This window comes from Rattus norvegicus, chromosome 7 (genome assembly GCF_036323735.1).
Source record: "Rattus norvegicus strain BN/NHsdMcwi chromosome 7, GRCr8, whole genome shotgun sequence".
Classification (NCBI taxonomy): domain Eukaryota; kingdom Metazoa; phylum Chordata; class Mammalia; order Rodentia; family Muridae; genus Rattus; species Rattus norvegicus.
The window spans coordinates 67,590,499-67,618,187 of record NC_086025.1 but is presented as its reverse complement, the minus strand read 5'-3'; the positions used below and the strand labels follow the sequence as shown (position 1 = coordinate 67,618,187).

The 27,689-nt window shown below is 45.1% G+C and overlaps 1 protein-coding gene across 2 annotated transcripts; it reads right to left on the bottom strand.

Moving 5' to 3' along the window:
- Positions 1–27,686, bottom strand: Pop1 (POP1 homolog, ribonuclease P/MRP subunit). 2 transcript variants are annotated; one of them, NM_001130550.1, is made up of 17 exons: positions 27,556–27,647; positions 23,977–24,117; positions 21,594–21,761; positions 20,197–20,372; positions 18,735–18,983; positions 17,204–17,291; positions 16,595–16,782; positions 15,453–15,709; positions 15,037–15,130; positions 13,442–13,553; positions 12,635–12,754; positions 12,313–12,402; positions 8,861–8,976; positions 6,840–7,031; positions 4,954–5,108; positions 1,430–1,777; positions 5–787 (listed from the first exon to the last, which is right to left on the bottom strand). In NM_001130550.1, the coding sequence occupies exons 2-17, from the start codon at positions 24,113–24,115 to the stop codon at positions 145–147; spliced, it is 3,135 nt and encodes a 1,044-aa protein (NP_001124022.1). In that variant the 5' UTR covers positions 24,116–24,117; positions 27,556–27,647; the 3' UTR covers positions 5–144. The 2 variants fall into 2 exon arrangements, with proteins under 2 accessions (XP_006241605.1, NP_001124022.1); XM_006241543.5 differs by lacking the exon at positions 12,313–12,402 and having other exon boundaries at positions 1–787; positions 27,556–27,686.
- Between the last annotated feature and the right edge of the window lie 3 nt (positions 27,687–27,689).

Here is a 27,689-nt window from a genome sequence, read left to right as displayed (position 1 = left end):
TCATCCACATAATTATATAATTTTAATTCTTGTTTTCCAAGCAGTTCCACATTGTATTTTAATTCAGGTGACCGAGACGGCCAGGACTCTCTTTGGAATTTGACAAAAATAGTTAGGACCTAGGTTAAGGGTGTAAACTCGAATTCACACCTCAATGGTAACTCTAGCAAACCGGTATTGCAGCGAGGTCGGAGGCCGCAGCAGGACCAGGCCCCTCATGGCTGCTGACTGGCTGGACAACATTTCCAGCAAGCCTGTTACACTAACAAACCCTAAGGCTTCTCCACAGCCAACAGCCATAGAGAAATCTCCATGTGTCACGAAGCCCAGGAGGGGCCTGGAGCAGTGTGAAGTCAGCCCCGGAAGGGGGCCTGACCACAGCCCCTGAATCCGAGCCTCCTGCCCAGCTGTAGGTGCCCCTGCTGCCTGGCCCTTGGAGGCCCCCTGCTCCCCATCCTGCCTCTTCTCCTTCTTCTTCTTTTCTTTCTCCTTCAGAATCAAGCTTTTAAATGGGTCGCTGTGTCTGGATTCGCAGGGTCCATGGTAACACTGATCCTGACTGAGCTGGAACAAGTCCTCCTTGGATGGGACACAGATCATGGTGTGTGGCTCTGGGCTGCCCTTCTTGAGCAGGGACAAGCTGACCCACACCAGCGCTCTGGGGAAATCAGCCAGAATGGACAGGCAAGCCTTTCTAGTCAGTTCTTGCTGGCCTCTGCAGGGAGCCCTCCTGACCTCAGAACTGGGCCCACACCAGGAAGAGAGTTGCTTCAGTAGTTTCCTACTCCTGCATAAAGGAAGAGACATAAAGATTAAAAACTATTAAAGCGTAACATATATTTAGTTCTAATAATCTTCTTTTCATGTCTGTCGTCTCAAACTAAGAGTAAAGATTACAGAATTGGGGCAAAGAAAAAATTAAGGCAAAAAAATAAGATAGACGGTAGGGTTATAATTACAGCGAGTAAAGCAAGAGGAGGAGCGCTTGGGAAGAGAGGGATATAGAAGATACAAAGGGAAGGGGAGCGCACTCAACAGGAGAGCGCATTTATAGAGTGCTGAGTGGACAGAGCTGAGAGCAAAGCAGCAGGGGGGTGGGGCTCACTGCCACTGCACAGGGGAGCCACACCTCCACCATGCTATAAGGAGGCTACAGGCCCATCCCGCATCCACACAGTTCACAAGAGCCGGCTCAGAACAGAGGCTCGTCACCAATCAGGGCCACATGGCTGAGGACAGCATTTTCAACCATTTCATAGGTTAGTGTCATGTCTCAAGCATTAAACTGTTTCCCTCTATGAAAGTCAAGGGGATGGCTCCCCTTTTCAGAAAGACACCAGTTAGCATACAGGAATGGTAACGCTCACACCCCAAGCATGTTCAATATGGAAAACTGTTCAAAATGTATCTGGCAGGTGCCGACACTTACCGAACAACACAGAGCTGGCTACCTGTGGCAGCTGCGTGGTCCTCACTGGCATTCTGTTCCAGGGCCACCTCAGTCCCCGCCTGAGCTTGACAGCCTGTAACTTCCGGCTTCCTAGGTTGGTTTTCAGCTATGCTTGCCTCATTCGATAGCTGGCAGGTCTCTTTGGGGACACAAGGCACTCCAAGCCTTCTTGGGTCAGTCTCTTGAGCACCAGGCACTGAATCTATAACAGCTGCTTCTTGGGTCTGAATCCTGGACTCCCAGTCCCGAGTCAGCTGTTCCCAGGGACAACAGAAAGGAGCCAGTGTGCCAAGCTTAACATAGTTGGGCCTTTTAGCAGGGGGGCGTCTAGTGAAAAAAAGAAACAAATTTTAAACTATTGAAGAGTAGAGAATTAAAACAGCCATGATCATTATAACACGCACTCACGCGCGTGCGCGCGCACGCGCACGCACACACACACACACACACACACATGCACGCCTGCACACATACATCTGCCGCCCCAGTGCTGGGTTTAAAGGTGCATACCACCATCACCAGATCTTTGTGGGGTACTTGTTTGTTTGTTTGATTGATGTATATGAGTATGCTATCGCTGACACACCAGAAGAGGGTATCGGATCCCATCACAGATGGTTGTGAGCCACCATGTGGTTGCTGGGAATTAAACTCAGGACCTCTAGAAGAGCAGTCAGTGGTCTTAACCACTGAGCCACCTCTCCAGCCCAGATCTTTGGGATTTGGTTTCTTTAAGAGATAACACATCTGCAAATGTGTGCAGCACTTGAGTACTGATCTGGAGAGCTCCAAGTCCATGGTCTCCTGGGGTTGGGCATGCTGTCCCTGTAGACTTCGAAGGCTCTAAGTCAAGGGTACTGTGAAGCTTCTCCCTCACTCCTGACCTGACAAGAAAACCAGCAAGAGTATGAAGACCAAGTGTGTGCCTGCAAAATTAAGTGTGCAAACACTGTATGTGGAAGGACCCGTAGGAAAGTGATCGCCACATCCAACTCCTGGAGGGTGGCTTAACACTCCAGTCAGAAGTGAGGGAGAAGCTTCACTGCACCCACGGTCTCTTGGGAGGAATCACATGACTTATGTTCTGCTAAATTCTGCAGTCAGTATTTATGGTTTGCTCTCAGACTGCGGCTCCCAGCTATGATCGGAGAAGCCTCTTTTTGCAGTGGGTGACAATAAGGTCTTATAACTTGCCAAAGTCCCAAGAATCAGTGACACTGGGTGCTTGGCCATAAACAAGTACATTACTCCTTCCAAGATCTGAGGAACAGTAGGGCAGAAAGAATGGAGGCATAGAACGCAAAAGCATCTTCTGAACACAGGCAAGTCTCAGACACACAGGCTACCTACAAAGATCAAGCCAGTCAAACTCCAGGGGGTGGCAGTGGGGTGGGGGAGGGTGGGTGAGGATATGATATGTGCTTTTAAGCCAGGCAGTGGTGGCACACACCTTTAACCCTAGCACTTGGGAGGTGGAGGCCAGCCTGGTCTACAGAGTGAGCTCCAGGACAGCCAGGACTACAGAGAAATCCAGTCTTGAAAAGCAAAGAGGGGCTGGGGATTTAGCTCAGTGGTAGAGCGCTTACCTAGGAAGCGCAAGGCCCTGGGTTCGGTCCCCAGCTCCGAAAAAAAGAACCAAAAAAAAAAAAAAAAAAAAAAAAAAAAGAAAAAGAAAAGCAAAGAGAACAAAAATTCCCGCATGGCTATGGGAGGGGCTCCCCAGGCTCTGAGGAGCTATTGGTAGTTACTACTTGCCCAAGGAGTCATTTTCTTCAGTGGTATAAAAATTGTTAGGTTGCCTATGATCCAGTAAAAAGGCTATACCCACATCCACACCCAGGCCCATACAAGCAACCCAAGTTAAATCAGTGTGTCAAAAATAAAAAGTCAGGAAAACGGGAGGAGGAGTTGGGAAAGGGAGGTCAGCAGGAAGGGGCAGGGTGATAAAAGAGGACTATGGGGCAGTAAATACAACCACAGTGCACTGTACAGATGCATGAATGATCAAAAAGTAAAGTAAAAAAGAAACAAATGCTGGGTTACTCTGTGCCAGCTGGAGCCACCGTGCCTGGGTGACTTGAAATAAGTATGTGCTGGGTGAATGAATGATCCAGACAAATAGAGATGGAGGTCCCCTAAAAGGCCGCTGATGAGACGCAGTGTACCTCCATGCCGCAGCCTTACAGAACTCCACCCTCCACCACAGCCGGCAGCTAGGCCACATTGCCAAAGCTGGCCTGTTACCTGCTTTTATATGACGCATGAGCTAAGAATGATTCTCATACTTCCCGTCATTGGAAAAGGAAAGTGATCCTATTTTGTGACTGAAAATTCTATGATTTCCATTAGCGAGTGACTGGGAAATAAGCCCGGGTTGGAACTCCAGCATATTCTGTTTATCTGTCACCTGTGGTTGCTTCCCTGTCCCTGTGACAAAGCTGAGACCTTGTCACAGAGACCAAAGGGTCTACAGGCAAAGGTTCACAACATTTGACCCTCTACAAAAGTCTGCCAACATTTGGTATACGATTGTTATTTATTGATAGAGGGAAATCCACACATTGGTTAAATGAAAAGCTCAGGTTTCAAAGTAAGGATGACACCATTCTTTTATTGGGGAGACTTTGTACTTATAGAGAATATCCGTAAAGACCCTAAACAGTGAAAATAAACATTCAGTTACAGGGCATTCAGCCACTCAGCCACTCAGCACAGTTGGCACGATACAGAGCACAGACTTGCTGGGAAGCTAATCCAGGATCAGTCACAACTTACCCACCAAGTCAATCATCTGTCTATCATTCAACAAATGGCCAGAAGGCCAGCCAACCCTACACCACACACACACACACACACACACACACACACACACACACACACACATGCATGTTACACCCACGACTAGATCCACAAGCACCACAAACAAGAGAGTTTCTGTGCTTCCAGGAGCCTACAATTTAATGGAAACATGGGTTCTATGGTTCACCAGGACTTCTCTATATCACAGAAATAAAGGCCCTCATTCACTCATTTCCAGTGAAAGATATGTAAGAAGGACATATACAAGGATAATACTAAAATATTAAAAACAGTTTGTATCTCTTTGGATGGCAGAACTGCCCCCACTTTAAAGTGTTTTACCTACGTCCATGGTTTCATTAGCTTTTATAAATCGGTACTATTCCAAAACCAGGTTTTTTAAAAGTGAAATTTCTGCAAGAGTGGGGACATGGGTAGGATAGTATGAGACCCACAGCAAGTATCTGAGCTGCATGTCTGTAGTTCAGATGTCAATCACTGAAGTCAGACAACAGTTGAGAGAAGGGCTGTACCAGATGGGCCTCTATGGGGCAAAAAGGGATGTCCTGGCTCAAAGCACTTCCTGGTAACAGAGAGCACAAGGAAAGCCTTTACTCTATCCACAGGTTGGAAGCCATCCCTAAGCTATCAGGCAGGTACCCCCTGTCCCTGAGACCAGACTAGAAGAACAGTTCCTTCCTTACCTTTGGTACTTCTCTAGAAGGTCCTTAGCTTGGTCTTCAGCGAAGAGAACGCCAGCACGACAGTCTGGGAAGTCGCCTGGGACATTAGGTGACCGTTTGTACTGAGAGTGTACTGCAGCCTCTTTTAATCCACCAACCCTTGCACCTCGGTAGATCTGAAAGACAAGAGGGCCTGTCAGCTTACCGACCTAAAGTGAAACTGTCTAAACGTCTGTATAGGGGAATAAGAAACAACCTTCAAGCCCATCATAAGGAAAACTGATCAATACATGTTAAGATAATCCTATAACCAAACACCAAATTCAGTAAAACTGAATGAATGAAACCTCAGTCAGCAGGGGAAAAATTCAGTATCCAGTAACAGACACATATAGACAACGGGCATATAGATTAAAAACGTGTACTCACAGAGATATAAGCATCTGACAAAGTATGAGAAGGTAACAGACACCAGATCACAATGGTGTTACTGTAGGGGGAGAGCTGTGAGGTGTGAGGGACATAGGACATTGCCTGCGAAGCTGTAACCTTCGTTTCCTAGTGAGATGAAAGCACGGGGTGCACAGCCCCTCAGTACATGTGGACCTCATCCTTTCTGTGTGACTGAAATGTGCCCAACCGTCTGGGGATGCAGGTCAGTGACAGAGTGCTTCGTAGCCTGCCTAAGACCCTCAGTTCAATACTCAGTACTGAAGAAAAAGCAAACAAAGATTTTCCTAGTAAAACAATTAAGGGGAACAATTAAAAAAGTCCCCTTCCTGGGGTTGGTGATTTAGCTCAGTGGTAAAGCGCTTGCCTAGCAAGCGCAAGGCCCTGGGTTCAGTCCCCAGCTCCAGAAAAAAGGAAAAAAAAAAAAAAAAAAAAAAAGTCCCCTTCCTAAATGATTAACTGTTCCTTGCACTAGGCATAATTGCTAAAAATGCACTTATCTGCACAAACCCAGCAGTCTACACTGACACACCTCTTACCATCTCTAGCGGAGTAATGCTTAAACTAACCAGAAGATGCTCCCACACAGGAGTCAATAAAAATTTTGACAGTTAAAAAATAGGAACAGTATATGCTTATAGTTAGCACTTAAAAATCACAACAATATGCCCAAACTGCTATAAAGACTGTTAGTAAACATATTCAGGTTTAAAATGTGACATTATTGTTACTTATTAAAAAAAAAATTCCATTTCAAAATCTTCAAACATTGTTCCTTAGCAGGGTGTGGGAAGGTTCCTGGGAAGGAGATCACGGGACAAGGGAAGACAGATGAATGATCAACACATAAATCAAGCATGTATGGAAATACCACAGCAGCTGTACAGTTAATATGTTAATCACTGTAAAAATAAATAAATAAATTGGGGGTGGAGGGGATGCACAATATGAGCCGGGCACTGTGCTTAAACCTGTAATCCCTGCCTGGGAGCCTGAGAAGAAACAAACTCCAGGCCAGCATGAGCTCCATAGAAAGACTGTCTTTGGAGGAAGAGAGCTACACGACTGTCTTTTTTTTATTAATCAACTTCATTTACTCTGTGTATGTGTGCATGAACATGGGCACATGTGTGATAACACACGTGTGGAGGTCAGAAGACAACTTGAGAGAACTGGTTCTTTCCTTCCACCATATGGTACTGAGAATCAAACTCGGGTTGTCAGACTTGGTGGCAAGCACCCTAACTTGCTGAGCCGTCCTGCTGGCCCACAGGTTATCCATGAGAACCTGGCTCCAGGAATCACGTGCTATAAAGTATTCTATATTTTTACATCCACTATTTCACCTCTAAGGACAGAAATACACTGTTCAGTTCCTAAATTGTGCAGCATCTATGATCAATTAAGACTGTGTTTTAAATATTGCAATTATTAGTTGAAATCAAAAGGACACTTACAAATGGAATCCAAAAGGCCATGCCCCAGCCCTTGGGAAGGAGGATGTCCCAGCCACTGCCCCAGCCCAGTCGGTCTTCGCCAGTCACTTTTCCCGGCTGCTGAATCAGAAGTATAGGTATCTTGGATTCACGAGCCCCTAAAACAAGCTGTGATCCGGGCACCAGCAATTCGCTTCTCATGCGGTTTAAATCCTAGGGGAAGAGAACAAGTCAATACAAACAGCCAGTCTTCTAGATCTTAGTGGGCCTCCCCAGGACCAAACTTAAAAGAGAAAGCTCTGGAATAGCAAGCATAAGCCAGTATAAGTATAAATATACTTCTTATAAAGATTTGCCTCTATGCACAGGCTTTGGTAGGAATAGGCCAAACACCTGAAGGTTGCTGTCTGGGCTGGGGGATACAGAAGACTCGAGGTGAGCTGATGTATGCTCATCGTGCTAATCTCATCAAATCAGTCTATACTTGTACACTCCATCCCTTTTATTTCGATTATGCTATCATTAAGGTAGTACAAAAATTAACCACAACTTCTCAAAGATGGCTCTTGGGGAAAATGTTCTCTGCTCTTGAGGAAATGTCTTAGCAGATCTGGATGATTAAAATGGAAGGCACTGTGAACAGTGTGAACCAACACAACATAAGGAGTGAATGGTGTCCTCCCAGAATTCCCCAGGTCTGCTCACAGAAGGAAAATCACCTCTACTGAGTTCAAAGATCCCAGCTAGTGTCTCAGCTGACTGGTACAGAGCACTCCTCTGTGTTTTGGTATAACTATAACCTCTACTATGCTCCTCAAACACTGACCTTTTTACTTTTGCTAAGCTTCTCGGACTGCCTGTGTATTTACCGCCCATTCTACAATATCTTCCCTGTAGCCCCAAGCTTCCCACCTGGAATTTAAGACCTGTCTCTTCAGACATCTGTCCTTGAGAAGCACACAGCCTCTCAAATGCCTCACCCTTCCCATGGTCCTCTTCCAAACCCTCCCCTGACTGAATAACCCCACAAATCCCAGAGCTCACTCTTCATCTATCCACACACTTACTGAGCACCTCTAACCTGGGAACACAGCAGTAAACAAATCAACATGACTCTGGCTCCGTGAGCTGATGCCATCACCATCGTGTTAGGAGCTAATCCACAGATACCCTTTCTCATCTTCCAGCAACCAGAAAGAGTCATCACTTTTATCTCTGGACCCCAGCCCCTTTACTCCAGCTGCTGCACAATCCCGACCCCTACCATGTCCCTGTGGTGTATTTCTTTCTTTCTTTACAATCATCTGTTTTATATACATGTTTCTTTTAAGGCTATTTGAGCCCTTTCTCCGGCTCTCTCCCAAACAGAACCCCAGTCGAACCTTCCCTCCACATACTGTTAAGTGAAATCCGGTCATGCTATAACTAATCTCGAAACCGTCAGTGGACCACACAGCTAGTCCACACATTGATGCCCTGAGGTCCTCTACACTCTAGCCTGTATGTCCCTCCAGCACTCTGCCTTGTCCCACTACTAACGCACAGCTCTTGCCCCATCTGGGGATTATGAACAGATCAGGCCACTGTAAATGCTGCTTATACTTCCTGACAACTTTCTCCACTGCAGCCTTCACCTTGCCTCCAAGAAGTCTAGTTCCCATCTGAGAGTAAATTCAAATATCCGCTTCTCCACACAGAAAGCCAGCTTCAGTGCCCTTACGCATTCCTTAGGCTTCCCGTCACCCCAGTCATCTATCGGCATCTGACACAATGCCTGACTCTGGTGGGGGCTCAATCATTCTGAATTTACAGACAGAAAATGTAAAAGGAGTAAGATCAAAGAAAAACATATTTAAAGCACGAGATTTTACACTTTAGGAAAAGGTCTTTTACTAGAAATCATTCTTTAAAAAAAAATCAATGTATCACAATAAAGAATAAGCTCATGGGACTCTGAGACATAAAATCACCACTCAGGGTCTCTCCGGCAGCAACTCTCCCTGGCAGTCCTGAGCTTACCCGCAAGCTGACACATTAGTTACCTGGTCCACGATTTTATTCTCTGTAACGCTCTGGCAGATATCCTGGTTCCAGATGAAGCTGTGTGCACACTCCACAGGCACACCCTCCAGAAGCAGCTGCTTAACTTGCTCATTGTCTAAGAGGGAAAAGAAACGGCCTTCAACCCACACTCTAGCTCCATCGACCCCTACCTAACAGGGAAGACTGAAGACAGGAAAGGATTTCCCTCAATAAATAAGGATTTTCTGAACTAGAAGACTTTCCTTGGCAAAAACTTACATTATTAAAATAGGTGTCCTAGGCCATGAAATAACAAAGGCTAATAAAGACTTTTCTTTGATATTTACTTTTGTGCGGACAACTACAATATTAATAAGCTGCCCCTCTCATTTAAGATAATCAAACTCAAGATGGCCCCTTCTGTTACCCTTTATCTCGGGTCTCTTAGAGCTAACATTTACTAAGCTCTTCACTCCTGTCGGAGAAACAGGTTTCTCCATTCCTTTAAGGTGAGCAATGTTTGTGAACTACATTGTTTCTTGAGAGTCTTCATGACAGAAAAAAAAAGTCTTTCAAATCTTATTTTGTTAGACTGAAGAATTAAAAACAAAAACAAAAACATGAGGAGGTAGGGGGCTATTATCCCTAAATACCAACACAGAAACTCACTCGAAAGCACACAGCTGTGTGTCTGTGGGTCTGTTGGCCCCAGGTGGGCCAACAGGGTGGGGTGTGACAGATCTCAGAGGAGAACAAAGCCAGAGAAATCTTAACTGATGGGCAGACCTGAAGAGAGAGCTGCAGAGAAGCAGCACTGGCTCCTATAAACTGTCCTACCTCATGGAAGAGGTCTAACCTCAAGGAAAAGGTCTAACCTCGTGGAAGAGGTCTAACCTCACGGAAGAGGTCTAACCTAACCTTGTGGAAACTACCCACAAGATCACAGGTGTAGTGCTGAGTGCCAGTGAGGGTCACACTGGCCTTGAAGGACCAGCCCCATCCACAACAGCCCTGACTGACCCAGAATGCTGCCCTGCGGAGCTCACACAAATCTGAGGGGCAGAACTGAGGTATTATTCCGACTGAGTTACAAACAAGAGAGAATTCTCAAAACAAAGGCACAGGAAAGCACTAGTTCATCTTCCAATAATTCTAGATGATGGACTAAAAGGAATGTGCTACAAATTCAGAAGAAGGAGACTCGGAGACACACTTCACTGAGGGAAAGAGCCAGTCTGAACAGACTACCCACAGAATGATCAACCATGTGACCTACAAGGCTAAACTCCAGGCACAGTGACAACACAAGGGTGAGCAGGAAGAAAGCTGCAGCCTTCACCTCAGGTAGGGACAGGCAGCTCCTAGCTTGAGTAGCTTTTTCTTCCCAGAAGAATCAGTTGTAGAAAAGGACCCAGAACTAAGGTCCTGGAAGTCACAGCTGCCTGCCCCCTGCTGTAGGCGTGCCCAGAGCTCCGGAAGTCCTCTACTGCCCTGTGCTCTAAGAGTGCTCACAAGCACTGGAAAAAGACGACTGTTCACCTGCCATTTTGAAGCAACCAGACAGTACTTCATGGCTCTGGTGGTTTGGTGAGGACATACAGCCAGACTATCTCAAAAGAAAATTTTAAAATTAGCCCACACGTACAGTGTGGCTCCGTGTTTTCTTTCTTTCCTTTTGTTTTGGTTGGTTTGCCGCTAGGGAGTGAGCGTAAGGAAGCTGAGTGCAGGCTTAGATGCACACTGAGCGTATCCCTGCCTCCCAGCCTTGCTCCCTGCTCCCACAGCCAAGGCTAAGCACAGCTCTTGTCCTGCCAGGACAGGTTCAGATCATCTCTGAAAGTGTAGTCGCAGCTGCTAAGACAGCAGATAAAGCAGACACACAGCACAAATTCGGTGTGAGGTTTCCTTTCCACTTCCCCAGGGTTGAGACTTGAACTTGGACCATGTGGTGCTGGGTAAGAACGCTATCACCGAGCTACACCTCCGACCTTGGATCTGTATTTTGAAATCCCACCTCAAAGCTATTTACACAGTAAGCTGTTCTGTTAATGAGAGTGAAAAGTGTTTCTAAAAACATGTTAATAATTAACTCTTTCTTAAGAGGTAAATGGTACGAAGCGTGAAAACACAGCAATCCGGTTCCTAGGAACCTTTTCCTTTCAAAGCTGCCTGAAATCCAGTTTATACAAGAAAATAAGGCACTTGATACCCAAAGCAGGCTTTAAGGATGAGTACATCTGAATTGATGTTACCATTACTGTTTGAGACTCTTCTAAGGACTGACTTCTTAAATGACCCAGTCCACCAAAGTATAATTTTATCCTTCATTTTGATTTACCTTCCTAGGTGAGATATTAAAAGTACTGATATGATACTAACTCAACTAATTCATGTGAAGAGTGTCCTCCTTGCCTGCAATCACGTACTCAGGACAGTGACACAGGAACACTGAGGAGGCTCAAGAGCAGCCTTCTTCTTCAAGTTCCAGGCCGGTTATAGGACACAACAAGTCCTTCTCTCAAAACAATAAGGATTAAACTCAGGGCCTCTCACATACTAGGCAAGCACTCTACCACTGAGCTACATCCCCCGCCAAAAAGTATACTTCTTTGTATAGCTCAAATAACAAATAAAACATATAATAAATTACGGTACTTAAAACAGGTTTTAATTATCTCAGCACTCAGGAGGCAGAGACAGGCAGAGCCCCAGGAGAGTTCAAGGCCAACCTGTTCTACATAGAGAGTTCCAGGCCAGCCAGAGATACTTAGTAAAACCCTATCTCAAAAGATAAAACAGTAACAATAAAAACAGGCTATAACAAATATAGCAACATCTATCACAATGGTGAATTTTGCAGCAGAAACGGAATCATATTTTTCACAACAGACTTTCATCATCTTTGAACTGATTCATATTAAACTTGTTAAAAAGGATGTGATAGAACTGCCAATCCAAAACCCTGTATGAGGGAGCCAGAGAGCTGGCTCGTGGCTTTAAGGTTTTCAGGAGACACTCCGATTTCCGGTCACGCTAGACCATATGCACTGTAGGAAAAGGCAACGAAAAGGACTTGGGCTCCACAACAACTAACTTACCTATGTGTCTTCAAATCCTCTCAGCCACCTTTTATATGGCGATCTCACGGGGTCGTTTTATTTGTCCCTAATAAGCTAGCTAACTACATGTAGAGAGGTCAAAAACAAAATTGTCAAGTTGTTATGACACATACTTAAATGCTCTTCTCCCAAAGCTCACAAGCTAGTTTAAACTAGTCTCCTAATTAATGGTGTTTAAATGACAGTAAATCCAATGTAACATCATCACAACTGCAGCAAACCCTTGAGAGTCTCGGGCAGCCCAAACCCACCTTCCCACACTCCCAGCCAAACAGCTCTCAGGTACCGCTACTCTGTCAGAACCGTGTGGTCTGATACTTCAGCACCTGGGATGGCCTTGCCAGGATTCGAACCTGGATCATCTGTATGGTCAGACAGAGGCTTCCAATGAGCACAAGACCAGCTGCTGGTGCACATCCCTTCCTCACAGATAAATTCTGAAACTCCAGTCGTTTGAGACAATAAAGAAAGACACACTTTATTAGGTACTAAAAACAGAGAACTCAGGGAAAAAAAATAAAGAACAAACGTAAGCAGCTGGCTCTGTGGCTCCCCTGTAAAGATGTCTCAGCGCCATGTCCTCTGGCACTGCCCCAGATACAGCTACTACACAAGTGACATCCTGAAGTCCCTGTACGTCTTGGCCGCTAACAAGGGGCCAGGGCAAGCACTCACCGTGGTATCGTTCTGGATCAGGCAAAGCTCTGCACCGCTGTGGAGGCAAATTTACTCTCGGGTCCCTGACTGTCAATCCCAGAATAGTACCTGCTGGAATTTCTGCCGGTGACGATATCCCTTCAACAAAACAGAGACACAATGAACGCATAAAAGCGAGTTTGCAGAAAGGCACTCCCAGGACCTACAAGGTGGCTCAGTGAGCAAAGGCACTTGCTGACGACCTGAGTTCAATCTCTGCGAGTAAAGGAGAGACCTGACTTCCAGAAGTACACACATGTACACATACATAATTAATAAAGGTAATAAAAATGTTTTATTGACACAATCTTGTTTGTATTTTGAAATCTTTCAGAGTTTTCCAATGAAACGTTTTCCCTTGGGATACCTGTTTTAAAATACATATCACCCTTTGCCCACTAATACCTTCAAAAATAAATTAACACTTTAAAAATAAAGTTTCTTGGAAAATAAACTTTAAAGACCATAAAGACCATTCCTTACAACTGAGTACACACTAGAGTAACAGCATGTGCATCCGGGGCAGTAAGTACAGACTTAGGTCAACACCTGCTGCTCACTGCTGCACTCCAGAAAGCTGTCACTTAGAATGTGAACAAGCTCGCCACTTCATTGACGACCATGGACCCAACGCTTTCTTCTTTAACTCTGGGCTTCTTACCCGATTCTCCTGTTACATCACAACGAGTGACAGCAGGATAAAAAGCAAGGCTACTCCTAGGAGCCCACCTGCAAACCGCTCTCCTGACCACTTCCCGCTCCTCCCTAGCGCCCAGCCCCTTGTACCTCCCAACAACTGAAACACTGCTTCTTGTCTCTGGTGAAGAGAAAGGCCATGAGGACTCCTGCACGTGTCAGTCCACCAGCCATGCGGTGTCTCCTCTGCATCCTCCTCACCCTGAAAAACAAGGACACCTCCTCAGCAGAAAGACAACGAGCCAGGCTCAGTGCCTGCTGCAGATGGAGCACACTGCAACAAGGCTCTGCCCGACTGGTTTCTGTGTGAGAACAACCAGTTCACTGGAGCGGCAATGAAGGTGACAGCCTATCTAGGACAGCAAGCGCTACCAGTGAAACACTCTAATTAGCAATTCACATTCACGGGAGGGAGTACAGCCGTGCTTTTCAAAGACACAGCTTAAGTAAGCACTGTCCCTCTCTTTCCCTAAGAGACCCTCTCCCGGGAATCTTGCCACCCTCATCCTCTCTAATTTAAGCAATAGTGTCCCTTTCTCACCAAACCAATGAAAACTTTAAGTAAACCACTGCACTCATTGTTCTCAGCAACGCTGGAGGAGACGCGTAAACACTTCATTTCTGTCTTTCTTGGCAAGGCTGGGATTTAGCAAGGTTGCCAAAGCATTTCAAGTATAGAAGTGTGACAAATACGACTGCCTAGAGTCACTACTCATGCTGAAAGCCTCCTCCAGACCCTAAAGTGGTAACTTGTCTGCCACTCCCCTAGCAGAGCTAAGTGGTTTCAAGTCCAGGCCCTAGAATCAAGCCTTCTGAATTCAAATCTTCACTCCATCCTTTGTGAGCAGATACAAGACCTCTGTATGCCAGGCACTGTGCTAAGCACTGGGGACAAGGTAGAGGGCAGGGCCAGCACTGCCTGCCACCGGAACCACAGATGTCAAGAAATGTTAATGCAGAGCAGAATGTACCTGTAAACGGAGGAATGTGCAGATGCAACAGAAACAACAGGCAAGCAAGATAACCAGAGCAGGGGAAGGTTCCAGATGGAGTGCAGAGTGCAGGAGACAGGCTGAAACCTGAAGAACGAGGGACATTTAGCCCAACCGAGAGTAGCACACAGGGTGCTCAACAGGCAGAAGGAAAACAGGTGTGAGTCGTGACAGAAATGGGAAGTAGCACATTCTAGAGCCTGAAGGCCAACATGGCCAAAGACCAAAGGTGAGGGGAGAACTGCAGGTGTGAGAGGACACAGGTCACAAGAGCCTTAGTTAAAATTAAATAAAGGTACAAATCAGTTCCTCGGCCGCTCAGTCACATAAGTGGTCAACACTGTCACATGAGACATGTTGCTCAAAACTTTCCAGAAATCAGTCAGATAAGCCAAACTAAAAGAAAACAAAAACTGAAGGAAAGGGGGGAAACGGACATAAAAAAGCAGAGATTTTAGAGATATCCCATTGCCCATCTAGGGAGCAGGGATTACCTTCTACAGAATCAAGAAAGCAAGCAGAGGATGGCACTTAAATACCCAATTGACTGCCACACCCACTGAGATTCCATCTTCTAGAAGTCAAGGATTAAAACAAAAATTAGCAAAAACAAGCTGGGAAATACTCACTACGACGCAACCCACTGGGATAGGAGATCGTATGTGAGGCCTCACAAATCTGCCGTTTACTCACTCTGTGTACAGGAGCAGCCCTCAGTGCTGAGGTCAGGATACAGTGCGAAAGAGGTCCGACCAGCCGGAACCTGTTCATCTCCATGGTCAAGTCACTGAGAGAAGACCAGAAAACAGAAACGTCCATCACACATGGTGTCTCTACCACTGGCGAAAATGGGACAAGTCATAGCAGACACAGTGGCACACAGCACAAGAAAGCCGGGCAGGGTGGCACACACCGTTAATTCCGGCACTTGGGAGGCAGAGGCAGGCAGTCTGAGTTTGAGGCCAGCCTGGTGTATGCAGTGAGTGCAAAAGGCAGGCAGGGAAACCCTCTATTGAAAAAACAAAACAAAAAACAAAGGGGAAGGGGGGAGGGGGGAGTGGCGTTCGAGTGTTGTCACAAGGACAGTCTCACTCTGAACCCCCTCCTACCTGACTACGATCCCTGTAGTGGGAGAGAGCCACGACCGTGGCTGGCAGGGATCTCCTGTCCCGTCACCAATGGTCTTCTTCGCTCGTCTAGCATTTTCCCCATCATCTCTCCTTTTTCTTTTCTTGCCGATTTTGTCATCAGCTAGTCCTGCCTGAATGTCTTCCTGGGCTGGTGTCAGGAGTGGGGCAGGCACACAGACACTTGGCTTGACGGGTTCTGAACACTGGCACGTTGTTTTTATTTCCTCTAGGACAGCCTAAGGAAGTACGTAAACATTTAATTTAATCTTCAAAATTTAAACACAGAGGGCTCAAGAGATATATGTCTTAATGGTTAAACCACCTCTTCTGGCCCCCATGGGTACTGGGCATACACATAAAATAGAAAATAAGTAAATCCTTAAATTTTTTAAGTTAAATGCAGTGTTCTAAGTTATATTGACAGAGATGGGTATGCTCACTATGCTAAACATTACCGAATGCATACATATTTATCAAATCATTATAGTCAAGCTAAGTATATCCATTCTTTGCTCAATAGTTTTAGATAAAAAAAATTAAATAAAAAAAAAAAATCAGGGGCTGGAGAGATGGCTCAGTGGTTAAGAGCACTGATGCTCTTCCAAAGGTCCTGAGTTCAAATCCCAGCAACCACATGGTGGGTCACAACCATCTGTAATGAGATCTGATGCCCTCTTCTGGTGTGTCTGGAGACAGCTACAGTGTGCTCACATAAAACAAATAAACATATCTTTAAAAAAATAGACAATCAGTCAGGCATGACGACACATGGGTTTTTGGGAGACAGAAACAGGCAGATCATTTTGAATTTGAGGCCAGTTTGGTCTACACAGCAAATACAGGAAAGTCAGGCACTCAGAAACAAATGAAGGAAGGAAGGGAGGGAGGGAAGGAGGGAGGAATGGATGGAAACTAACATTTTAATTGATTCATTAAAAAAAGTATAACATCAAACTGTCAGCCAAACTTGTATACCCTGAAATGTCTAAAATGCTGTCTCCCAGTGGTAATTATGAATATAAGCGTCCACGCAGTGGAAGGAAAGAGCAGACTCCCACATGTGTACGGTTAAAGCCCTCCACTCGCTGTGTAATTAGATGGAATGTAACAGAAAGACATACCAGTTTAAGAGTTGGGTGAAGCCAGATCCACAGCTGCCTTTCCTCAGAGGCGTCCCCTGGGGTCTCCCTAGACTTCCAGATGAAGGTAACCGGCCCAAGCATGTCTCTGGGATACTTATTTGCCCGGTAAAGCATGAGGCTCCCTTGCCGCTTCCCAGACAAGCAGTGAACTGCAGCAAAAGTCAGTCCTGGCACACACAAATGAAACAGTGTAACTGCAGGTGCTGTGCTCACACACAGCGTTATTTATTCCGGAGAGAATACTATTAGCAATTGTCAGTCTCCGAGAGAAGCTTTAGTTCTGGCCACAGCTTAAAAGAAAACTGGGCACAGAGTAAGGTCTCAAGAAATATTTGTTAAATCAATGATTTAGTGAGTTTCAGGTTGTTTCTGTCTCAGTTTATTCCACAGAATAATGGCTCACTTTACACCTGAGAATGTTAGTAAAGATTTAAATATCAACTCAACCTTTCTTAAATTAACATACTCACTGGGAATATCTCACATTTCCATATTAAAACTGTGAGGTGCTTAGTAGTGTTTATAATGGACATTCATTTACAAATGAACAGATACAAGGTTAAAGCAGCACACAGCTTTAGAATTTACCTGTGTCTATGCTGCACATTTGAGAAAGTGCCTTCAGTATTTCTTCCTCTTTGCCCTTCAACTCCAAACAACAGTAATATGATAAATCCTGAACAAAGGAGAAACATAATTAAATATTCTATGCTCTGTTATGGGGTAAAAATACTAAGAAGCCAGTAACCCCATTGAGGAACACAGGAGATGGCTCGGAGGTTAAGAGCACAAACTATTCTTGCACAGGACCCAAGTTCAATTCCCAGCACCCACTTTGGGTGGTTCACAACTGCCTGTAACTCCAGGTCCAGAGGGGATCTGATCTAACATCTCAGGCAACCAGAAAACCTATTCTAAAAACACAATCAATTCCCTGAAGCCAGCTTTTCAACAACTCAAAACCTAAACCCTGCCCACTGCTATTAGCAGGTATTCTTAAGCCATCCGAGTCAAAAGCCAAATGCATCTTCATTTAGTTCACCATACACAGTGTCCTACAGTTTAGCAAGCATATCGTACTTTACTCTCACAAGCAAGTTCAAAATTGGCTATAAAAACTGCTGCTTCTAAATAAAGAACTACTCGTTTCCCAGATCTACATAAGGTGAGAAGCCACAGTGAAGAAGTAAGACAAGAATTCCACGAAATTCTGCCAAAGCTGTTCACGTGGCAGCCAGTGCAGCACCTGGGCGTGCAGTGCTGAACTGGAACATGAAGAATTAATCTGTCCATCTCCCTCCCATGCAAGTCTGAGTAAGCAATGCACGGGGAAACTGAGGGGAAGTTGAGGAGAGACTAGACTGAGTATGAAGAATCCTCCAGAACTGTGGTGTGGTGACAGCTACAGTCACTGAAGTTAACACTCAGTCCTACTATTCTTCATCTCCCAGGAGAGGGCATCAAGGCACCGAGATAGTGACCAGTTCCCAAAGCAACCCTCTCCACAGCACCTTGAAGTAAGTCCAGTCTGTGAAGCAGTCAGAAGTGAAAATTACAGCGGTGGTTTGAACAAGTCCCTATCAACCACTGCCATCATTGACACAGAAACCTTTCTGCCAACAGTGGCTCCCTCTGAGTTACCAGTGACCAGATGGAGCTCACCCAAATTTATACAACTGCGTCACAACAAAGAAAAATGGTCTAAAGTCAGATGGCCTGAGCCCCAAGCTCAGTGGCTGTATGGTCAGGGGTAACTCAGTCTCCACAGATACAAAACAGGAACTTATGTCCACGAGCTGTTGTTGTAAGGACTACTGACGAACAAACACATGTGAGGCACTAAAAACAAGTGTTCTACTCTAGTCCAGCACCGCCTAGTGTGAGGCCCTGTCTCAGAAAGAAGAAAAAAAGAAAAGAAAGGCATCCTGTCCCTCGTGCCCATCTGTTTGACTAGTAATCTGACAGATGTGTATCTCTCACTAAGCTTCTTCCTCTCCGCACCCGGTGGAGTCCTTGTCTGCACCGGTAAGGTGTGTACCGTCACAGAAAGGGCTTCATCACATCATGCAAGTCTAAGAGTCTGCACAGTGAAGGCTCTAAGTCCAGCAGCATGGCTCACCTGTAGGAGGCAGAGGTCTGTCATAGCTCGATAGCAGGCTCGGTGGCTCTTGGCCGTGGGCCTCTCCCCGAGACAGTAACCCCACCTCTTCACCATATGAAACCGTTTGGCATGCCAGATATGAGTCTCTAACCATATATTCTTCTGTTGTCTGCGGTTAAACTCCAGGGTCCGGTTTATGTGACATCTTCGGGCTTTGTGGCATTTATTTTTCGAATGTTCTTTTTTCTGATGAGCGGCTTTCTCAGCCTACAGTTTAAACAAGAAAGGCTGAACCTACTTTGTAAGCGTCCCAGAGCACAGCTGAGCATTAAGATTCAAACGACTAAGTATGAACAGATGGGACGGAGACCTGACGGGCCACTCTGCTTAGTTGGTTAGTTTGCAGTTTCTTCAGTTGACTGAGAGGGAGACAATGGAAAGGGTTTCAGAGGCAGGTGAGCCTGGAAAGGAGACAAAGCCCCAACACTTGCTAACAGGACAAGCAAGCCTTATCCCTTATGGAGATACAACACACAGGCTGGAGTGATGGCACCATTCTCTCCAATACCCAGGTTCAATTCCCAGCAACCATGTGGTGGCTTAAAACCATCCACAGCTTCTGGTGCCCTTTTCTGACTGTGGGCACCAGGCATAAACATAGTGCACATACATGCATGCAGGCAAAGCACACACATACTAACAAGATACATAACACTAATTTCTTATCTTAAACTTAAGATTGGAAATACAGAAATAGAAACACCAATTCATTCATTTCATTAGACTACAGACAGATAACTGCTAAATTTTGCTAGGAAACAGACCTCACATGCAATCTAGAAAGTAAACAATTCCTGGGGGGAGAGGGACTGAGGGGGGGCGGGTGCAGCTGCAGCGCACACCTTTTGACCCCAGTACTCAGGAGGCAGAGGCCAGCCTGGTCTATAGAGTAAGTTCCAGTACAGCCAAGGCTAAACAGAAAAACCCTGTCTCAAAAAAACCAAACCAAAACCAAAACAAAGAAAGAGGAGGTTTTGCTTAGGAAGGTGGAAGCCCATGCCTGTAATCCAAGGCAGAAGATCAGTTCAAGGTCGCCCTTAGGTACAAGTCAAACAAAAAAAAAAGGGGGGGGGGGCAAACAGAGGGGTCCCAAATACTGTATCTTAAATTCCTGCTTTGGCGTGAGATAGGGTCTCACCATGTTGTCCTGGCTAGCCTGGAAAATAACTCTAGACCAGACTGGTTTCAAATTCAGAGATCCTCCTGCCTCTGCCTCCTGAGCACCGGGATTAAAGGTTACTAAAGCAGCTATAAAATCTAACTGCCTGCTAAAGCAGCTAGAGAAGTGGATAGGGCTACGTAATGGTCAAACTACAGATATTCAAGAAGAAAACGAGAATGCCTTAGGACATATGCTGACGTCCCTAAAACTCTTCTAGGACTGACAAACGTAAACATTTACACTAAGGGAAGTGCCTACCTCCTTTTTGGCCATCTCCTGCAACCTTCTAGGAAGGCGTTTGACGTTGTGGCTCATGGCTCTTCGCCGCATGTGCCGTGGAAGAGTCTGGAAAACCAGGGAATTGGAGGACTTCTGGGTCACAGCTTTTAACATGGCACTGATCTCGGCAGCTCGTGCTTGAGCAAAGGTAGAAGCTGTTGACGGGAATGGCAAAGGTAAGGTCACTCCTAACAAGTCAGCAGTCTCTCCGCTGGGTTTTAGTGGGAGCCCAGTTGAACAAGAGCTTACAGCCAGGCACTATGATCCTATGAGGGAAGCGCCAACACTGGTCACTTCTGTGCTCTGTTCCCTCGAGAAGACTCCTCAATGTTAATATTTTTCCAAGTTTTCTAAAAGAATCCCATTTTCTAATTAGAAAAAAAAAATTGAGCTTCCTAAATAATCTGGTCAGTAAAAAGGATTAGCCAACCTTAGGAGTTTTGTGTAACATGATCACAACTGCTGTTTCCTATTCTTATTAGTTGTACATGTGTGCTGTGTGCTTATATGCGAGTGTGTGGCCACTTGTGCCCAGAGGCACATCTAGAGGCCAGAGGAAGATGTCTTCCTCCATCATTCTCTGATTTGTTCCTCTAACATGGGTTTCTTAACTGAACCAGGAGCTTACTGGTTTGGGGGTACCGGCTGGACAGAAAGCTCCCAGGGCCAACCTGTCTCTGCCCCACGGCCCTGGGGTTATTAGCATGTACACCACACCCACCTTCCTGTGGACGTGAAAGACACAACTCTCATGCTTGCACAGCAAATGCTGTGACCACCTCTCCACCTCGCCAGTCCCTAATCATCACCGTTCTTAAGTACAACATTCACAAATGAAAAGACAGAGTTTACTATTTTGTTTTTTTCAATACTTGTAATTATTGATTTTCTTCATTATAAAACAGAATCAGTCTCAAGCAAAAGCAGGGTACTAGAGAAACAACCAAATTCATCTGAGAAGGATCAGAGATATCAAAAGGACATCTAAGCTTTGTTCAAGGGACACAGAATTTAGCTTAGAATTTAGTAGGGGTGGAGGTCATGCAGCCATGAAAGTGAGGCTGGCAAGAGCCCAGAGCCAAGCTTTAAATCCTGGTGTCTACAAGATTTGCTCTGCATACACAGAACCATGCTAAAGAGTGTGTGAGGTCCTTTCAAAGGGGCAGAGAGATGGAGGAGAGGGGAACAGCCCACCCACAGACTCAGGAGATGAGTCAGAGAGAGTCTAAAGAAGGGAGAGCCGCAGGCTTAAGGATGCAATGGTCAAAGCCCAGGAGAGAGGTGAGCAGGTGGTCAGGACAGAGCGGGTGGGCAGCGAGGCAGGGCAGCGAGGCAGTGTGGATAAAGAGCTCGCACACCTCCCAACAAACACCTACCGGTTATATATTTGGGGATCTCCTGAGAAGTGCCCTCAGGACCTGCTTTCCAGCCTCCCTTTTTCTTAAACATGGTTTTGGAGGAAGTCTGCTCATTCGCATCAGACTCAGGAAGTAAGTGGGGGCTCATCTTGATCTGCCACTGCCGTGAGGTTCCAGAATGAAGCTCTAGTACATTTTCAAAAGCAAAACAAAAAGAAATACATCACCCACACAAGAGACAGGACTACAGCACAGAATTAACTGGTTAACCCTAGAGACAACCTGTAAGTTATTACACACGCACACACGAGCACAGGTTCTGAGTATTAAATTCAGGTCTCCAGGCTCATCCAGCAAGGGCTTTCACACACCCTGGGCCATCCCACAGGCCCTACTACCTTTTTTAAAAGGGGAATCTTGTGTAGAATAAGGAAAAGCCCAAGTCACAAAGTAAGTAAGCAGTAGAACAGGTAATCACATCAGTGTGACATATTAACACACACAACAGCAATCACATCAGTGTGACATATTAACACACACAACAGCAATCACATCAGTGTGACATATTAACACACACAACAGCAATCACATCAGTGTGACATATTAACACACACAACAGCAATCACATCAGTGTGACATATTAACACACACAACAGCAATCACATCCGTGTGACATATTAACACACACAACAGCAATCACATCCGTGTGACATATTAACACACACAACAGCAATCACATCCGTGTGACATATTAACACACACAACAGCAATCACATCCGTGTGACATATTAACACACACAACAGCAATCACATCCGTGTGACATATTAACACACACAACAGCAATCACATCCGTGTGACATATTAACACACACAACAGCAATCACATCCGTGTGACATATTAACACACACAACAGCAATCACATCCGTGTGACATATTAACACACACAACAGCAATCACATCCGTGTGACATATTAACACACACAACAGCAATCACATCAGTAAGATATTAACAGGTACAGAGACATGTTTTCCTTTGAGATTCCCAATGCAACATGAATTGTTAATGTAAGCCCCTTGCTATGGCCTGAACGGTTATGGACATAAGAGAGGTCAGTGGAGAACTTTACAGGGTTCCTGTTTATTTCATTGGGATGTGAATTATTAAGCTACTATAATCTTAAAACATGTTAAAAGGTTTGTCATTGCGAGGTTTAAATGAGATACTTTTTGGGAAAGGTGAACCACATGTCAAACCATAGTCCTCTACTTCTAGATCTAAATCTAGAGCTTAAGAGTTTATATCTAACATTTATTTAAACAGGGATAAAGCAGGCTGCTTTAAATCAGCTTTCCTAACTGTCATTCTCCACTGTTGTCCCAGAGGACATGTGCACCCTATCACTACACAAGGATGTGAAATTACCACACTAGTTAGTGATATACTGACTATATTTCTCTCAGGGGACGGAAGTATACCTTAGGTTGAACTATGAGCTCTGAAGTGTGCATAATCATCCTATAATGGCATGCCTGTCTCACAAAGTCAAGTGAACACCTAAGGAATAGCAAACCTCTATTTTTCCTCCCCACTTTCTCTTCTCTTCCATTCGTACCCCCCTCTCTCCCTCCCTCCCTCCCTGCCCCATCCTTCACACACACACACACACAATGAATATCTCACACAGACTGTAACTTTATGTATCAATAGCATACTAACTTACAGAGGACAACTTTCAAAGTCAGTTCTCTCCTTTCACAGTGGGTTTAGGGAATGGAACTCGGGTGGTCAGGCATGGGTGGGCACTTTACCCACTGAGCACCTATCCTGAGCACTTTACCAGACTGTAATTTTAAAGTCTAGAAACAACTCATTAAGTGGGTTCTACTTCCTTCATTTTTCAAAAGAGAGAATGAAATTCCAAAGTGTTCCATGACCACAGTGGGTGAGCCCACAGCTGAGATTCCAACCCCAGGCAGAGCTGGTGCTCCATGCACCCTGTTCTTCCACAGTCTCCGCCCTCTGGCAGAAGCTGAGGAAGGAAGTACACTGAAGATTCTCCCTGCCCTCCAGGGACAAGGACTGGTGCAGGTTTGTGAGTACTAATGTGGGCTTATAACTCAACTTTAACAAGAAGGCAGGTTTCCCAGCACAAACTTTGATGAGAGTTTTCTGTATCTTTCCTTAAATGAACTCCTTTATGTCCAAGACGATGGTGAGCAAACAAAATTGGCCAAAGCAATTACTCAAAATGAAATGACAAGACCAGAGTGTGACCAGACCCGGTGTGTGACAAGGACGGTGTATGCGGCTTACCTTGTTTCTGAGAACAAGACCAGTGTGTGATCAGACCAGTGTGTGACAAGGACAGTGTGTGACAAGGACGGTGTGGGTGGCTTACCTTGTTTCTGAGATTGGGAAGGTTTCCCCCCAAAATGGCGCTTTCCATCTCTCTCAGTCACAAAGCCGGAGGACAGAGTCACATTACTGGGCTGGCTTCTCATTTTCTTAGCATGTTTTCTCTCCTTTGCGTTAGACATTTCTGGAAAGAGAGCAATACACTTAATAGAGGGAGAGAAAGCTCACCAAATGAACTGCCAGGTGTGGTTGCTCACATCAGCGTCTGGAAAGCAGAGGCAGGAGTTCAAGGTCAGCCTTTAGCTGCACAGTACGAGGTCAGCAGAACTACCTGAGACCCAATTTCAAAACGTAACAAAGAATATACAATTCTAAACCAAGCCAGTAATATGGCTCAGCGGGTAAGGGCAATTGCCACTAAACCTGCTGGTCTGAAGTCAATCCTGAGACCTACACAATGCAGGGAGAGAGCCTACTCCCAACCGTCTTCCAACAACTACATGCCCACCAAGGTATGCTCCTCACCCCCAACACAAATAAATAAGAAAGGTAAAAAAATAATAATAATAACTTTAATAAATATTTATATAACTCAAAGTTTGATGATACCAAAATGTTACTATCTCAATCTGTAGCAGAGATTCCAAAAAAGAGAGATTTCAATAAAGTCATGAAAGGTACCCAGACCCAAAACTCATCACATACATACAACAGCAATCACATCAGTAAGATATTAACAGGTACAGAGACATGTTTTCCTGTAGGGGGGCGGGGCGCCTCTTCGAGATTGAAGGCAACCGGGACTGACTACACAGCAAGCCATCCTGAGCTTCACAGTTTTTGTCTCAAAAAACAAAGGAACAGAGTTTCTTCACAGAACTGTCCAACTGGCATATTTTACACGGCCAAATAACTAAGTTACATACAAACACTAATGATGCATAAAGTGAGCTGAGGCAGGGGCACTAAAATTAAATTACTTATAACACTTTATCTTGGCTCTTAGCTGAAACAAGAAGACTGAGATAAATTATAACTAAAATATTTGAGTCCACACTGAAGATAAGTTACTGGTGTTGAATTCACTCAGACTTCAAGGGAAACACATAAAGGCTGACTGCAGAGAAAACCTGATGGGTTAATTAGGAGTTCACTCCCACACCTGGACCAACACCCTCCTTTATTCACTGAGTCAATTTGAAACACTTCTTTCCTTTTTCAAAAATAAAATTCATAACATGGCTGACCAGAGATATAACTTTTAATATCCCACACCAGGTAACATAAAGAACCAGAGATGTTGTTTTAATAAAACAATATGCATTTCTGTATTTTTCCACAACTACACTAGATAACAGTCTGAAATGGAGATTTAAAACCTAGTGGATATTCACGTAAACAAAGGGACCAACATTGGCACTTGGCATAATACATAAAGCCTTCGCCCCCATAGAACAGCCATTGATTCTTTTGCTGATGGAGGGAAGGCTAAACTGTGCACCGTGGAGACGCTGAAATAAAGGAAAACTCAGAGCAGCAGTTACCAAGCCTGCACTTCGACTCCTTAATATTAGGATTTACTTCTACCAACACATAAACTTCCATGTAGACAACAGCAAAGACAAGTGTGTTATCCTTGTGCCTCAAAGAAAAGGTAACCAAGCCGCTGGTGATGTAATTTTCCAAGCTGGTGAACATTCTGAGATCCATCCAGGCCTGCTAGCCCCATTCCTTACTCCTAAAATTCAAAACAACTGGAGACTGAGAGCACATATGAAGTGTTCTATATGGGGATAACTGCGCAACCTACGGGAGAGCCAGTAAGAAAATGTCAGCTGGGGGTTGGGGATTTGGCTCAGTGGTAGAGCGCTTGCCTAGCGAGTGCAAGGCCCTGGGTTCGGTCCCCAGCTCTGAAAAAAAGAAAAAAAAGAAAGAAAGAAAATGTCAGCTGTAATTTTTGTTTAGGAATCTACCATGTAAACACAGGAATCAGAACCCAGGAGGACATGGGTAGAAGACGACAGAGCCAAACAGGCTGTGGAGTCCAAGCAGGAAGCTCTTTTATTCCAGATGAAGCCCTAAACCAAGCACAGGGATCCCGTCATTCTTGACTAATGAGCAGGGGAGCAGCCCTTCAGCATTACATGGGACAAGATGGGGACAGGATGACAAGGAATAAAGAGGACTTTCTTACAGTACATACTGACCTTCCTCACCGTCACACTGCACTCAGAAGACGACCACAGACCAAGTCTGGGATCAAAACAACACAAGTATTGCAGATTCACGTGCACATACAAACGAAGCGTCACTAGAAAGCTATGTTAGCAAGGTAAGAAACATGTAGCCCACTACTACATTCCCTCTGACACAGCATGGAAACTCTATGTAGCCTCAGACCTTCTTCGACTGTAGGTCAAAACCCCATACAGGGTCATGTAGCTGGATGAGGGGTGATGAAAAGTCCAGCAAGAGCAATTCAAAAGTCAATCGGGTAGCGAATCTGGCAGTGTCCGGCTGTGCTGTACCTTGACTTCCCTCCAGCCTTAGTTCAGCAGTGATGGCCTATACTTACCCACCATACAACACCAACGAATACTGCCTGAAACATAGCAGCCAAGATTCAAGGAAGTTATGAACCTGGTGTTTATACTGTACATCCAGGTTTACGCTCTTAAGAAATGATGTTATAAAAACAAGCCTAAATTTCTCTTAAAATTGTTTTCATCATATGCCAAGTTAGCAAGTCTTCGGATTGTGCTGGGTTGCACTGTTGGATTTCAAAAACTGCTTGAGTCGCTAACTTAAGCTTTATTTTTTAAATAATTTTGGTTTGGATTGGGATAGACTTTTCCAACAACTGACCCTAATCGTAGTTCCAATTGTACTACATATTTAGGCAAAATATCATCTCAGCACTGACTATTATAAAATCAAACATCAGCTCTGAAAAAACACTTTAGATGCTTTATGTCCTGCAGTATCAAATACTCAGCCAAAACTCGTCTTTATGAAAAAAAACAAAAAACAAAAAACAAAAAAAAAAAAAAAACACAAACATACATCTATCTTAGAGGGTGCAAATTAGTTTTTATCTTTCTCAAAAGGCAAAATTACATCAAATACACTAAAGAACTGCTTTAAAATACACTTTTTATGATATATTATCAATTACTGATTAGTATATCTTAATATACCCAAGGTCCTGGGTGGGAAAGCTAAAGTCGTGAGCTAGAGGAAGATGACTCTTCTCCGGAAAGCAGACCCCAGTCACTAGGGCTCTGCTCAAATCTTGAGATCGTGCATAGAAAGGAAGCAGGGGATGGCGAAAAGCAGGCAACGCCACACCTCTGCTTGGTCCCCCCCCCCGCCCCCCGCAATGACCTATCCGGGTCCTTTACTGTACCAGGAAAGGGATACAAGCACATTCCCAGAGGGGATTCCGCCTGGCAAGGCAACGACAAACTTAAAAGGAGCGCAGGAGCGAGAGGCTCTGGACTGCAAGAGGGCCCGCCCAGGCAGCATGGACCTCCGCAAGTGAAAGATGCGGCAACCGGACACCGCCACTGTGAGTAAGCCCACACACGCGGCGCCCGCTAGGCACTAGCGCCTCACTACCAACCTGCCAAATGCTCCGAGGGCTTCGCCGGTCAGTGACAAGGTTCTGAAACCCCTGGAAGATCCCACCACGGCGGGCGAGCAAGTGAACTGAGCGCGCATGAGCAGCACGGCTTCTTCCTCCACGTGTCGTGGAGT

Coding starts and splice junctions, on each gene's coding strand:
- Pop1 (NM_001130550.1), bottom strand. CDS start 24,115: ATGTCTAACGCAAAGGAGAGAAAACATGCTAAGAAAATGAGAAGCCAG. Junction 17,292..18,734: donor CAGACCTCTGCCTCCTACAG/GTGAGCCATGCT, acceptor TCCTTTGTTCAG/GATTTATCATATTACTGTTG. Junction 12,403..12,634: donor TGATCCAGAACGATACCACG/GTGAGTGCTTGC, acceptor AAACGACTGGAG/TTTCAGAATTTATCTGTGAG.